The sequence below is a fragment of the Haemaphysalis longicornis genome, unplaced genomic scaffold (genome assembly GCF_048455015.1).
Source record: "Haemaphysalis longicornis isolate Haplotype H1 unplaced genomic scaffold, Haemaphysalis longicornis Haplotype H1 scaffold_4, whole genome shotgun sequence".
Classification (NCBI taxonomy): domain Eukaryota; kingdom Metazoa; phylum Arthropoda; class Arachnida; order Ixodida; family Ixodidae; genus Haemaphysalis; species Haemaphysalis longicornis.
In genome coordinates this window covers 52,642,107-52,656,966 of record NW_027526361.1, presented here as the reverse complement: position 1 = coordinate 52,656,966, position 14,860 = coordinate 52,642,107, and the positions used below count along the sequence as shown (strand labels likewise).

The 14,860-nt window shown below is 44.4% G+C and overlaps 2 protein-coding genes across 2 annotated transcripts; both read right to left on the bottom strand.

Annotated features, from left to right (window-relative positions):
• Positions 1 to 524: 524 nt before the first annotated feature.
• LOC144180345 (uncharacterized) lies at positions 525 to 3,931 on the bottom strand. Its single transcript, XM_077708712.1, has 3 exons — positions 3,912 to 3,931; positions 2,535 to 2,868; positions 525 to 644 (listed from the first exon to the last, which is right to left on the bottom strand). Exons 1-2 carry the CDS (start codon positions 3,921 to 3,923, stop codon positions 2,560 to 2,562), a joined length of 321 nt encoding a protein of 106 aa, XP_077564838.1. The 5' UTR covers positions 3,924 to 3,931; the 3' UTR covers positions 525 to 644; positions 2,535 to 2,559.
• A 4,359-nt stretch (positions 3,932 to 8,290) lies between these two features.
• Positions 8,291 to 10,653, bottom strand: LOC144180344 (uncharacterized). The gene is made up of 2 exons (XM_077708711.1): positions 10,579 to 10,653; positions 8,291 to 8,625 (listed from the first exon to the last, which is right to left on the bottom strand). Exons 1-2 carry the CDS (start codon positions 10,588 to 10,590, stop codon positions 8,329 to 8,331), a joined length of 309 nt encoding a protein of 102 aa, XP_077564837.1. The 5' UTR covers positions 10,591 to 10,653; the 3' UTR covers positions 8,291 to 8,328.
• Between the last annotated feature and the right edge of the window lie 4,207 nt (positions 10,654 to 14,860).

The window sequence follows — 14,860 nt, the reverse complement described above, 5'->3', positions numbered from 1 at the left end:
GGTAGTGTAGAGATATGAGCCCCAAGGGGAAGATTAAAGGCTGTTTTTATGATGTGAGGAGATTTCTTTTTTTTTACTTGCACAGCGTAGGAGCATTGTTTGGAACCGGGACGACACTCGTCGTGCTTTAAAATTGCGGCCTCTCGGTAAGAGGTCTCGTAATTGGAAATGTTAAGCGGCATCTTATTGGTGAATGGATGCACAATACAATAGCTTATGCTCTAATTGATTGACAAACGTACTGCGAATGTGTGGATGAAAAAAAAAAAAGATGTTCCTTAAATTCGGGACCATAGTTTCATATATACAACAAAATTTCCTCAACATTTGTAGCAGAAAATTTTGCAACTGCAGAAAGTGTAGAGATATGAGCTCCAGGGGAAGATACGTTTTTTTTTCTCATGGCGGTGCATTGTGTAAAGGTAGAAAAGACATACGGGTATCTTTAAGTCATGTGCAGCAAATATACTGGTACGTAAACCATAGAATCACCTTGAAAAAATTCGTAATACTTCACTCATATGGACGTTTGTAGCCATATATACAATGTTTATTCCCAACGTTGTGATTTGTACTTGAGTGCGTGCATTTTTTGCGTCTGAAGAAGCCTTGACACGGTCGCAGGTCATTCTTCCCTTTGTGACCTGAAAATGTAAAAGAACTGTCATTAGCATTTGAAGAAAAGACCTCGGTACTTACCATCATGAACATTTACTCTAAACTCCCCAAGTTATCAGCCTATTGCTCGCTTTAAAAAATGCAGTAAAAAAGGAATACATAAAAACCATACCAACATATTTTATTAGGCGTTATTGTTCTCTGATTTCTTTCTCGAATATAGTATGGATATCTAGCAGCTTGAGTTGTAACATGAAACCAAATAGCGAAATTTTATATAGTCAGAAAACAAATGCGTGGGATTAGTGGAAAACAAATCTTACTCAGGGTTTACGAAATGAGGACACCGTTTTCTCATAGGTAATAAACGTACATGTTTTATATATTTTATCGAGCAAGAATTATTACCAACCGACATTGAAACATTGAAGAACATTTAAAAAACTCGAACAGACCCCCCCCCCCCCCCCCCCGATTGCTATACTACCGTTTTCGCCTATACTGTCTCCTAGCTATACTTTCATGCTGTCACGTATGAAATTAATTCAGGATTGCTGACGTAACCCCGATTTCGGTGGTAAAGAGTAGCTTTTTTGAAAAATGTAATTATTCGAACCAATGTCGAAATTAATCCGAGTCTGTAAAATACGGCAAGCCTATTGTATACGCGCTGGGGCTAGGGTGAGGCGAGGCTAATTTTCTCGATTGAAAAATTAGGCCAAGGTAAAACGTTCACCTGAAAGTTAACATAAGCGGCTTCATACCGGCTCTGGCCTACTTTTTTCTTGGGTTTAAGGTCTGGGTATAATAGCTGAAAGTTGTGTAACTGGATACCTGCTCGCAAAACCTACGTGCGCAGAGTAAGGAAGCGACGCACTTCAGCTCACTTTGTTATCCAACAAGGAAAGTGCAGCGCAACAAACATGCCTTTCAATATCAGAAACGCACATAATCTACGCGGTATTCTCATCGCATTCAACTGGCTTACTCTACGCTAATAGGTTTGGCATTCTGTTTTATGTTCTGTTTTTGGCTGCTTTGGCTGTATATTATGGTGAAACGAAATTAGATGCGCTAAGAACTTTTTTTCTCTTTTTGTTCACGGTGCGTTCGTTTCGCATGGCGTAAACTTGCGAGTTCAGTCAAAAATTGACTCCCTTCTCCTGCCCAGGTGCCTCCAACCAGTAGAATTAAGCAGTGTAAAATCCCGTTTAGCGGGTTGCGTAAGGGAAATGCATTATCGACTAGCCGAAGTATTGAGCCGTACGACTTATTTGCCCGTACAGGATATCAAGAGCTGCGCTAATCCGGGTTTCTTCTTTCCAGTGGACAAGGGCTGAGGATTACGGCAGCAGACGTCGGCCACCACAGCATGATGGTGAGCTAACAGCGTATAAAAAGAGCTAAGAAGAAGGCCAGCTCACTGGTTGCATGCGAAACCAGTAGAAACCCGTGCGTCAGTTTTCATATCAAAGGCTGCCTTGTGTGAATTACTAAGATAGGAAATACCCGTCCTTCAGGGGCGTGCCAAGCACATTCAAAATCAACTCAACCCGACGCACGAGTGATACTTTGAATGTCATTCATGATGCCCTTGGTTCCAGGGTGAAGCCGATATCATTTGAAATATTTAATGTTCACTCACTATTTGACCAAGGCTCTGCTGTCGCTGAGTTTCATTTTCGTACCGCAGCACATTTGAAGCTAGAGAAATGTTTTTGGCGAAGACAGAACCCGTAATTAAATTTAGATTTAAGCGTAGTTTCTCCGGTTCCTTTGCACACTGTAAATCATTTTCAAAATATTTGTTTTCTACATTAAAGATACCACGTCGAAAAAAATTTTACTTCGAGACGTCGACTACTTCGCGCTGCGTCCTTCGCCAGCACTTGTACAGCTGCTTGTCGAGCACTCACACATCGTTGTTTTCGCCGAGCGGGCTCATCCGTGAAAACCGAAGCCGAAGCCTGGGCCAAAGCCTGGGCCGAAGCCACCATAGCCTCCATGGTAGCCGCTGTAGCTTCCCTGGTAGTATCCATGGTAGTGTCCTCCGTATCCGCCGTGGAATGCGGCAGGGTAAGGTGCACCGTAGTGACCATAGCCACCGTATCCGAAGCCACCGTGCAGCCCATGGGCCAGACCGGCACCCAGGAGAGCTCCGGCGCCCAGGCCAAGGGCACCCAATGCCAGGCCCTTGAGCAGGATGGCGTTGGCCATGCACAGGACCATGCCGAACACGCAGATGGCGAGCTAAGGAAGACGGGACAAGACTTGCTTTAACCTTGAACCACATGGTCTACGCAGTCCGTTCCGTCGTGCAACCGGTTAGATACACGAGGGCCTCCCTGAGGGCGATCAATGGGAGACGACCGGTCGCTCGTGAGCTGCAGAGCTGCACGGACATCACGGCCACAGATAACATGAGCAGGTGTTAACCTGTCAGATCTGTGTGAACCTGTCTAGGCGAAAACTCGGGTCTGCGCGCGGGTCGGAGTTTCCCCTATGTCGGCCGACCCGCCTCCCAGAGGCTTTTCCGGATGAGTGGTGTAGAAATGGCTGCAGTGACTCCCTTTGTGGAAGCGGTACACGGCGCCGCTTCTTACCCGGTACGGCGCTGTAATTCCCCTTTGAGGCAGTGTGTCATCAAAACTAGCGAACTGGCAAATATTGATACACGGTAATCTAGTATTTTCAAGGCGAAATATTTTTCTGCAATGAAATCTCTCATGAAGAAGCATCGAGCTTTAAAATACAAACTAAAATTCGGAACCTAGAGTTTTTTCTCCGCAAAATTGGGCATACTTTTAAAGAGGAAGAACTCCTGCTCGTGACGCTTTTATAATTGGGATAGATATACCATAAAGAAACATTAAACGCGTTTGATGTAATTTTTTCCTGCATTTCCATGCGTATAAGTTTGCGATGAATAAAAACGAGTGCAATGAGGTAATATCATTGCTGTGTTGAAATATTCCCCGAATACCCCAAAGTTTTCGAAGTGCACATTTTCTGCGTATTGTACACGGTGCGCACAACGAAAGTTAATTTGCGCAGCCCGCCAAAAAAAACCGTTTTATAAGGTAAAGTTGGACGTTGAATTAACTTGCCGAGCAATTCTGGAAAAGTCCACAATTTAAACCAATTGCTGCCATCTAACAAAAAAAGAAACTTTCAAGCCAGTGGATAAAAAATGTGCACACTTCCTGCTTTGCATTTTGATTCCCTTGCCACTTGAGCTTCACTTGACGACTACTGCGTGTATTGGTATGACCTAAAAACGAGAAGTCACTCACCAAAGACTTCATGATTTTTCTGTTTCAGAACACTGTGTTGCCACGTTCGGATTGCAGCCCCTTAAATAGTGTCCTCCTTTCTTACGTCACCAAAGTCACACATTCGCCATTTAGCCCTCGGGAAAGCAGCAAGGGTTACTGCTCCTGATTAAAGGTGACTGTCACGCCCGTCGAATGTTATTGAATAATTGAGCAACCTGACGTAACCGTGACGTACTATTCGGATATTTCCGAAGCCCAAGTACCTACCAAGGAACGACTGAGGCTGCGGCCAGCCATTGAAGTAAAAGGAAGTAGCATGCCATTCACGTTTTTCGCTGTTGCCAATGAATTCCATTGCAATGAGCTAAGAAAACCGCGGCCGTATCTTAAAGACATTTAATATGTGCCCTCCAGAGACTGAGACGGTTCTTTTCGACACGTACCTGACAAGATTGGCAAAAAGCTGTCCTCAAGAAGTGGAGAGACGTCGAACTATTCTCAGCATTCTGATAAGTGAGGATATTCTTAATCAAGTAGTTTCGCGTATAATTCTACAGATTTCTCCCTAGCACCGTTATTTCAGAGTGCATACTATACTGCGTCGTGTGGATGTACTTTAAAGGTACAGTAAAGTGCACTTAGAAGAATTTCAGGACCAGGGTAAGGAGAAAACTAAGGAACTGAACCCATCCTAGTGTCCCGCTTGTAGACAGCCTGAGCATATGATTTCAAATTTAGAGAGACGAACACATAAACGTAAGACACATCGGTTGCAGACGTACACTGCCTTACAGAATGCATTACGTGCTGCTTTAAACACCACTGGCACTTGTGCTGCCTATCACATTACGTATAACCAAGTATATACCCCCTCCGACGCTATTTAGATCAATACCCCGGTAAACAGACACATATTCTATGACCCAAAATTTTAGGGGCAAATCCCCTTAGTGGCTCAGGTTGTCGGCATCTCCTGTCGTCGTCGTCTTCGTTTCATGTAGTCGCGCTACTATAACAATGGGCAACTCATTTTTCAACTACTTGCGATAGAGCGTTTCATCTCCGTGGACAAAAAAGCATACTGAAAGAACACATCGGGACATAAGTCTTACAACGCTCGAGATAGAACATTTTTAAAGACAAGACTTTCTGAGCAAAGCATTATACATTCACCCCTAACGGTTTTATCTCCATGGACATAAACGCAAAGGCGCCAAGAATACTGTTACACACTACATGCTTCGCCCCTCCCCAATGTTCACGTTAGTGGAGATGGCTCCGGAATTTTTTGTGAGGCGAACCGCCATCGTTTTTAGCCTGAAACGCGCCCGGCACTGATAACAAAATTTTGCAAGTACCGCAAGGTAAAAGCCGCGGAAAAGCTGTGCTTCATTTCAAACTAAAAGGGCAATAAAGCATGTATACTTCTCATATAATATTTGGACAAAACGAGGGCTAGGTTACCATTTTACCTGAAACTGGATGCATCTCAAAAAGGGTTTGTATAATAACCACTGTCTCTGATGATTACCTGTCTTTGCAGCGCCACACGTTGCAGAGTGATGTATTATTAGCCCATTTTAATGCCGCAAATAACGGACTGATTGTTCTAGTCGGGGACTGAGTGATCAACAAAAAGTATAATAACTACACAGAAGGAAATACGACCCGCCCGGGAGAGAGGTATTCGTGCACACCGTGAAGAGGCCGTTTTCGATCATTATTTAGCTTCACAAGTTGTACCCAAAGATTCAGTGCAAACTCAGCATTGATAGCACTTTTGCTAGGCCACTTTTAAGCAAATAAATGGCTATTTTGTGAAGTGTGCCTGATTTCATGAAGTGTATCCATTCGAAAATTTCGTGACATTTTGACAAATGTCAACAGTAGTTTATTTGTGGGCAGATGGAGGGGCGGCAGGTGCAAAACGCAATAACTGGAAGGTAATGAGTAATACACACATCTTAAGCACGATACGTAAGCACTACAAAAACAGACAGTGTTGTTCCCGAATACAATAGTTACAAAGTCACTTGAATCACAAATCATTTCCCGTTGAATTATTCACTATAAAATACAGTTACATGGTTCCTTTTTGAGAAATGTAACTGTTGCTATGTACATCTCAGCCACCCTGTTAAAGCTTCCTGAAAACAAGATATCCATACCTATTTGTAGTCGATTGATTTTCAGAAGTATAAAAGCGCTTCCGAATTCATAATTCATTCATTTTCTTGTATTTTTTCCGTGTCCTGCATCAATACCTCCTTTAAGGATCCATAAAACAAAATAAAATTCGTAAGCGCACGATTCCGATATGTTTCATGCAGCAATGTTTGTACTAGGGCCTGTTTTATCTGTTGTAAAAATGACCTTTTGGGACGTAAAAACAAACAATGCAGTTCACCGCATGACAGATGATAGCCTAACTCTTGGGCCAGGCGACGTCTATAGCTTGCTGGTGTCTTTAGGTAGCCACTTCAGAACACGTGATCAGGCATGGAAACAAGGAAAGAAAATTTTACATCCCAATGCTTTATGTGGTAGTTCGGTCCGTGTGGAACGTAGTAATCTAAACGGTGACTTGAATTGGTGTATGATCTAAGCATGACTTGATTTAAGAACAATGAATATAAATGGTGGTGGGAAGTCAAAGCCACCACCAGTTTATTTATAGCACTGAGCCTTAAGGTAGGATTAACTGGAAGGCCAAGGTTGTAACAACGAGTCGTAGCACTACTACTTTTGTCTGTTTAAAGGGTTCTATTGAAGCGCACAGAGCTATTGGAATTTCCCTTGTACGATTATTTTGTGAATGTATGTCTCACACATGTGTAAATGACGATGTTATATGTTTCCTCAATTTTTCGCATGTTCATTTTATTAGACTAAAAATTATATAAAGCGTTTGAAGTCCTTTCCTCGTTATGCTATCAAACCCCGATGCAACTCTTGGGGAGCCCCTCACATTGGCTTCAAGTTCACCTGCCGGGATCAACTGTTCGCCTGTACATGGATACTTACATAAAATTCCTGAGGAAACAAGTGCGCTTAAGCTTAAATTAGGCTACAGTAAGATTACTGGCTGCTTAAGCGTTCTGTGACCATTTATTGAAGTAGGACACACTTCAAAGGCTCAGTATCAGTCTTAAAAATCAGTTTCGGTACGACTGCTGGGCCTCTTTGTGTTGGTGACAGATTAATTTTTCTTTCGCGATCGTAACCATAAGGAAGGGAGAGATAAAATATTACGGACGGTGGAATCACGAAGCTTTTCAGGCTGATGTTTAGTATCTCATTGTGAACAAATTTATTTTTGCTTCGTTTCCAAATATAAAACCAACCGGTGTCACTTTTCTTCACGAGAGACTTGAACGTGTCTTCTTTAAAAAAGGCTCTGAAAAAGAGAATAATAAACGAAAACTATTAAAATGGTATAGTGAACTCACTTTCGTAAGTCTTCCGTCCCAAGTAGACACTGCACAACTGAAGTCGATATTAGGTACCTTTAAATAAGACGACATGATATTGGCCTTTCTTGACTATCAACATTGTGCGTGTTGTGACGAGGATTGTGACGAGGACGGTGCTCGCCTGTTCTAAACGATGTGGTGCCAATAGATTTCTGAAACTCCAGCCTTCGTTGACAGCGTGTTTCTTTGTTGCCGGAGTTTGTACTTATAAAACGACATAATATGTCCTGCTAACTGCTTTTGCGCTGAGCAAGTCTGGCTATTGCGCCAGGCGCTGGCCTCAGATGTCCGAATAGATTTTTTGAACAGAAAGTGGGTTAATAAAAGCTCTTTTAAGTGGCCTGACCCACATCGTTGGTTGATTCCACATAAATGTGCCGGGCGTAATTATTTTGTATGTTGGTATTGTTCGCTCACTTATTCTTGTCTTACTTAAATTTGTTACGCAATCCTGAAACGGGGAATGTACGTATGCGTAATTATATAACTCTTAGAATCGGTACTGTGTTTTTTTAATATTTGGGCTTTTTTTACCTGGGGAGTCGATTTGATATTCACGTATGCCTTTTTGTCGATTTTAGACACAGTGCGCTTTCGGAATTTAAAATTGTTGCGTGCAAAATATGCCATCAGAGAAGCGCTTTACACCCACCAATTAGGTTTTTTTAGTTTTTAAACATATGAGTCAACGAATTACCAATAAAACATATGCAGACGTGCATTCGATTAGATAAGCTTGGCATTACATAGCTTGAAGATACAAGAGCCTCCGTAACGAGGGCTGACATCAGAAATATAAAGGGGACACTGACGTAACAGGATTGGACTGCACGGATTGTTGTAGTTCTACCGACCTGTAAAGGTTGTGCTAACGCGGAGGAGAGCAAGCGAATTTGTAAACAGATACAAAAAAAAGAGCCCAAGGAGACGTACACAATTTGTTATCCTAGGCAAACGTTGGTTCAGCCGTAGAAACCTCCGAGGTGGCCGCCGCCGTAATGGCCACCGTAGTTTCCGACGTAGCTTCCGGCGTAGCTGCCCCCGTAGCTGCCGCCGTAGCCGCCAAGGCCGAAGCCGTGACCGAGGCCGCCGTAGCCGAAGCCTCCGAGACCGTGACCGAGGCCGCCGTAGCCGAAGCCTCCGAGACCACCGAAGCCACCGTAGCCGATGCCACGACCAAAACCGCCACCATAGCCGAGTCCGCCAAAGCCGCCGGCGGCAGCGGCAGCGAAGGCCACAGCGAGAACAGCGAGGCACAGCTGTTAAAAGGGATACATTGTCTTTGTCACGAATATTAGCAGTATATGGCCACGCCACAGAGAGAAATAGATTCGGGCTTGACTTGGCGGCTGGCTTAATAGGGTGAAAAGACCCTAAAGGGCTGAATTGTATCCACGTGAAAGAAACCAGGGACTTCGTTAGAATTTGGGTTATAAGCCTCCAGTAACAAACACGGAAACAAGATACGTTTCTCCCGTATCAAAAAAATTCCAGACTTACGTGCGTGGTTTAGTTTTTTAACAAATTGCTTGCCCTTAACGTAACATCGACATCTCTTCATAGCGGTGTTTCTAGACACAAGTCTTGAAGATTGAACTTTATAAAACAACTACGTGAATTTAAAGAACACCAGCAAAGAAATACGTAATATTTCTAGGTCAAATGCATTTGCTTTGTTTTTTGCTTAATGAAATCAAAGGAATCTACCGCAAATGCAACAAACGTAGCCCACGGAACTGCGAATGATTCCTCTCCTTTCCTTCTCTGCCTGCTCGTGGCAAAGCCAGTACCCAACAAAATTCAGGTATTTGAAGAAAAAGTGTTTTCAAGTCATTATTGGGTAAACAACGCAACAGTCAGCGAGCAAGCCTGCTCCGCACGGCAGTACGTATTGCTATTTGCCCTCGGATAGGGTTCTTACTGCCCTTTGTCGTGGATTCCTGTGGTATTTCCGTTTAGTGTATCCGACTTAGTGCAGCTTCCGCAGAACTACTCGCATGGACATAAAGAGCTTTCCTAATCGTGTATTGAAGAATGTCATGTTTAGGGAGCAAAACAACCGTCGAAGCCACTACTTCTGTGTTTGTCGCTTTTGATGGAAAGGGCGCGTGCTCGTGGTCAGGAGCCTAGGTAGAGGATGAGAAACCAAGCTCCAATATGGCCTCATCCCTGCACGCGTATTCACTTCTCGTGTAGGCCCCCGCGACCGCACAATGCCGCCATGGTGGGTAAATTTGAACGGCGGCGTTTCAAAGGAAGCCTACTCGTGTCACTGCTCAGGTACACCCTAGACTTTCTTCGCGACTTGCGAGTTGCTACAGCATTTGCATCAACATGGTGTTTGTGCGGAACACCCGTGGCACACGTTGCTTCGCCTGGTACCTCACACAGAATCGTATTCTTCTCGCCATGTGTCTACACGAATAACTAGTTCGCAATCAACGTTAAGTGGGATAATATAGCGCAGGTAAAAACCTGGTGCTGCTTTGCAACGGCTTCCTGCATTTTAATTAGCCTTAATTAGTAAAGGTTTATCTGCAAAAACGCCTTAATAGCATCACACTAAGTCCGGCCTGTTGCTTGATACTTAAATCCTCGTTCAATAACAATGTACCGAAACAGTTCCGCATGATAGAGGACCGCGTCGGTATTCACCATCACATCTCTGTTATGTGGTACCATGCAAAGCACTGATTTATTTATTTGTTTCGGTTGGGGACGTGGTTTCACACATTTCTTGCGTAAAAAACAATTGATAAGCGTATTGACAGCCGCAAACTCGATAGACGTTGACGAATGCTCTCGCTTCACTATTCGGCAACCTTTGTCAGTCTGCCAACGACACGGCGCTACATGTAAATCACAATTTCTGTCGTAAACAGCTCGTCCGATCAACCACAAAACGTTCACTACCAAGAACTTCAGTATTCGCGTTAATTTTTCGTACACCAAATTAAGATATTTTCTTCACATCCATCATAACCCCGTGGAATTATTAGCTACCGATGGTTTGAATAAAATGCCAAAAATAGACTGTATCGCTCTCCTACTCTTGAATTCTTTGTAGAGTAATAATATCTCTGCAATTAATATAGTGTAATAGGGACAACATACTCTCAGCACCACCAAGGAAGGGTTTATCAAACAATTAAAAACATAACAAAAGTAATCCGTCGGTTTTGCGCTAAACACTCCACAAGTTGTTTCCTCACCACGGTCTTCATGGCGTTTGTCTTGAGCCTTCCGAAGTGGGCGAACAAGTGACGTTCCCGTGGCAGCAGTGCCTTTTTATACTCCTTTTTGCCCGTAGGGTCCATACGCTCAGCCCATGCTTTGCCAGTCGAAACAGCGTTTTTTGACTGCAAAATGCCATTCGAGGGTCGGCGACACCGCCCTTGAGATCGCAGCCTCATTAGCAGGCGCCTCACCGTAAACCCACGCATGCCCGTTGTGATTGCGTAAGGAATATTGCGATCATTTGCACAGACTCCTGAGAGGATATGGTAATCTTCATTTGATAGTCGTGCATTTGCTGAATTGTTACACATTCTTGAACATTTCTTATCCTTAAAATAGACAACTTTCACTGAGCGATACAGTCAGAACTACCCCAACTCAAATGGAGGTTTTCCGCGAGGTTTTTCATTTTGATATCAACAACTTGATGGTATGAACAAAAGGTTCTGGAAAGGTTCACAAGAACAAAATCAAAGGTTCACAAAAGGTTAGAGAGAGAGAGAGAGAGAGAGAGAGAGAGAGAGAGAGAGAGAGAGAGAGAGAGAGAGAGAGAGAGAGAGAGAGAGAGAGAGAGAGAGAGAGAGAGAGAGAGAGAGAGAGAGAGGGAGGGAGACGCACAGCACCGTGTAAATCGAGGCATCTGTGAAGAAAAGGTTCACAGAAGGTTAACAAGAACAAAATACAGTAGGACCCCGCTGTTAGGTTCCTCACTGTTGCGTTTTCCTAGATGTTACGTTGTTTGTCATCGCTCCTGGCATAGCGCCCATAGGATATAATGTATTGCGAACCCCGCTGTAACGTCGCAACTGTGGCCTGTTCCCGTATGATGCGTCTTAATCTGACACTCCGAAGCCGGTTGGGCACCGCCATTTTGGATTTTGATGAATCTTGGCCAGGCTTTGTTACTGAACTCGCTACAAGAAGCCGCAAGCGAGTTGGAGAGGCCGTCACTTGATGACCATCCGTCGAAAGTGCTATCGCCATCATCACTGTGCTTACAATCGCAACGCCGGAAGTGCGGGATGTTAGCGCCTCCGCACGGTCGTAATAATGCCGTGCTGCATTTTTAGGTTAGGTCAGTTGGCAAAGAGCGCGGCCTTCCAACCGCGGCGCGGGCTAGTGCTGCCGGCGACCAGGCGTGGCGCTGCAGGTAGCGTTGAGATTTAGGGGTCTTAGTTGAGATCGGTCCCTGCGCATCGCCTGCTGTTCCTTCCTTGCTACTCTCGGTGCTTTCTACACCACCTATACCGTCACTTGCGCCAGTTTTGTCACACAAAGGCCCATTATTTTGGCAGGACGCAACACCCGCTTTGGGTGGTTTTATGCATGACTTTGAGATATTTGTTTCGACAGGTGCTCAGGTATGTCAGGGGGTATACGGGGCACCGCACTTTCCCTCAGGGTCCCCTTCCTCGTGGAATCCTTATTTTGACCGTTCACAATGTGTTCGCAAGAGTTGACGATGCCTCAAGGCTCACAATGAATGTCACAGCCGTAAGTTTGTGACGTAATCTTGAAGTTTTCCCGCGGAACCGCGCTTTCCCACGCCTTCAATCCGCCAGGATCCTACGGCGCCTTGAAGAAATGGCGCGGCATGGACTTTGCCGCTGCCGAAGCAATCCCGAACGGCAGCCCGGCGGGCAGCACCTCACTAAGCCACACACACACTTCACAAATCCACTAAAATATGTATGCACGATGGCAGCACAGAGTTAATACCTTAACACAGACGTGATGGCAATAATGGAGCTCTAGATAGGCGGTGATTTAAAGACACCAGTTAGACGCCAGCCCATGTTTGCGGCTTTCCTCACTCTTACGTTTTCCCAGCTGTTGCGCTTTGTCTTCCCCGTCCGGTGAAAGACGTATTAACGGGGTTCCACTCTAAAAGGTTCACAAAAGTTTAGTGACAGAGAGCTAATGAGTGAACTACTAACTAACCAACTAACTAACCAACTAATACCCTAGTTACACCGTGGAAGTAAGAGCAGTTACGTTTAACCGTGATTACTAAACTTTAACCGTGCTATCGCAAACTGTGGATCTGGCTGTTACACGCGAAATTCCAAATGTGTCGACAGAGGTCACTTGGTTGTGAGCGTAACAAAAATAAATAAACAAACTTTTAACCTCACGATAAAAAACAAAACAGAACCAGTGTAACAAAAGGAAATATCTTTCAGACAGTTGATATCATTCATTTCATTTCAAGTTTTCATTTATTTCGCGTTTTTTGGTACATGAGGAGGCGGGAGAAAAAGCCGCCCAACGGCAGCTTGACGAGGCCCCTGCCTCCTGTATCATGGACAACATTAAGCACAGTACATACAAGAGCATTTTGTTGTCAACCATAGACAAAAGAATGTCTTGTCAGTTTTTCAACGTCGCATAAATACATAGTTACGCACAGATATATCAGAAACATACGTATACAAAGGTAAATCAACTTGGCATGCATGCTAAAATTCCCATGTATCCCGATGACCGCGAGTCAGAAGTGTAACAAGTACACACACCTACATACAAATACAAGACAGACCAATACAATTCTTCATTATTTTACATTGGCATCAATCTTCCAGTAAACACAAAATTTATTTATAAAACCAGGAGTATGACACCAGAAAAAAATAGAAATTTCAAAATAATTTACCATTAAAGAATAGCTCAAACGCGTCTTTAACTGATAAGGTATCAGACCCAAACGCGACGCACTCGCGCGCAGCGAGAGAGGATCTTCGCCAACAGCTCGCAATCGGCTTGGTTTTCTCACGTCCTCTGGGCGTTGGGAACTTCAAGGCTTAGCATCGCGGTGGATGTTTCACCACCGCAATTTCTACAACTGCGAATTACAATCCTTAGCACAACTTTTTTTACTCCGTTATCAGATTGATTTCGAAGACCGGTGACAAGCTGTGGCTGCCGTGGTCTGGGCCGGTTCGCGCCGCTTCCAGTGCGTGCAGGCAGGCGCGCCTGCGTGTTTGCAGGCAAGGCCGACGTGCGCGCGGATCGTTTCTGAGAGCTTTTTGAAAACGCTTCATGAGTACCTGCTTCTTTCTTTTTTCTTTTTTGGGGGGAAGGGGGGGGGGGAGACGACGCGCGGAATTTACAAATTTAGCACGGCATTTGTCGTAGTTGATCGTGTGGACGAGAAACCAGCCGCTGCTCACGGGCGGTCGCGCTGACTGCGAGACCGACGCAAAGAGCGCAAGCGCCTCTTGGGGGCAGCTTTGAGACGCCCGCTAGTTGAAAGCCTTCGTCAGCTCCGAACGAGGGTGTAGCCCGAAAGAACCCATTCCCGTTTGACCCCGTCCCGTTTGAACCCATTCCCGAAATGCCCTTCCCGCTTGACCCGTCCCGTGTGCGCCCGCTCCTGAAACGGCCTTCCCTTTTGGGCGTTTCCTGTTTCAGCCCGTTCCCAAAACGCCCTTGACGTTACAAGCCGCTCCCAAACCGCCCTTCTCATTTGAACCAGCATCGTTCCAACCCATTTGAATTTCTGTAAATATGCGTTAGCGTCTTCGAAACTGTTCCCTAAAATGTGCTTACAGGCAACGGGTCATGCACTAAAAACTTGTATGCACCAATTTTTCCGGAATCGACCGATATTTCCGGCCGATAAAAGTTTCCGATTGCCTTAGGCCGATACTGCCCTCTTGACACAAAATTTGTAGCTGCGAAAGTGTGCTAGAAAGATACCCAACATCTTGAGTAATGCACGCATTTGATTTTTCTGCAGTCGGTGTTAGTACTTGTGGCTGAAATTTATTTATCAGCCGCTCTTATGCTCATTGTTTGGAGCGTAGCTTTCTCTTCGGGTTCGAGAGATCTATAGATCAGTGATGTCCGTAGGAGACACTTTAAAAAAGGCAACTTATTCCAGTAAGAAATTGCACGAGGAAACGAAGAGAACTTACGAATACTAATTCAGCCGATTGGCTGCCTAATAGTCTTACTATGACGTCTTCTCGCTGAACGTCTGAAAGGCCCTTCGAGGTAGTATTCCCGCGACAATTTTAAGTTTCTGCAGTAAAGATCATTTAGGCTGGACATTACCCTGCGCTGCTTAAGTTTTTGAAGGTTTACCCTATTATGCAAATTGAGTACACTAGAGTGACGGGAATAAACAGAATCAATAAAACGGAAAGCTAAGTTTATAATTTTCGCCGCTTCTCATAACTGCGATTTTTATAGCCAGATGTGGCATGTGTATCCAGATAAATAGGGCTACTTTATTTTTATACACCAATTTTATCT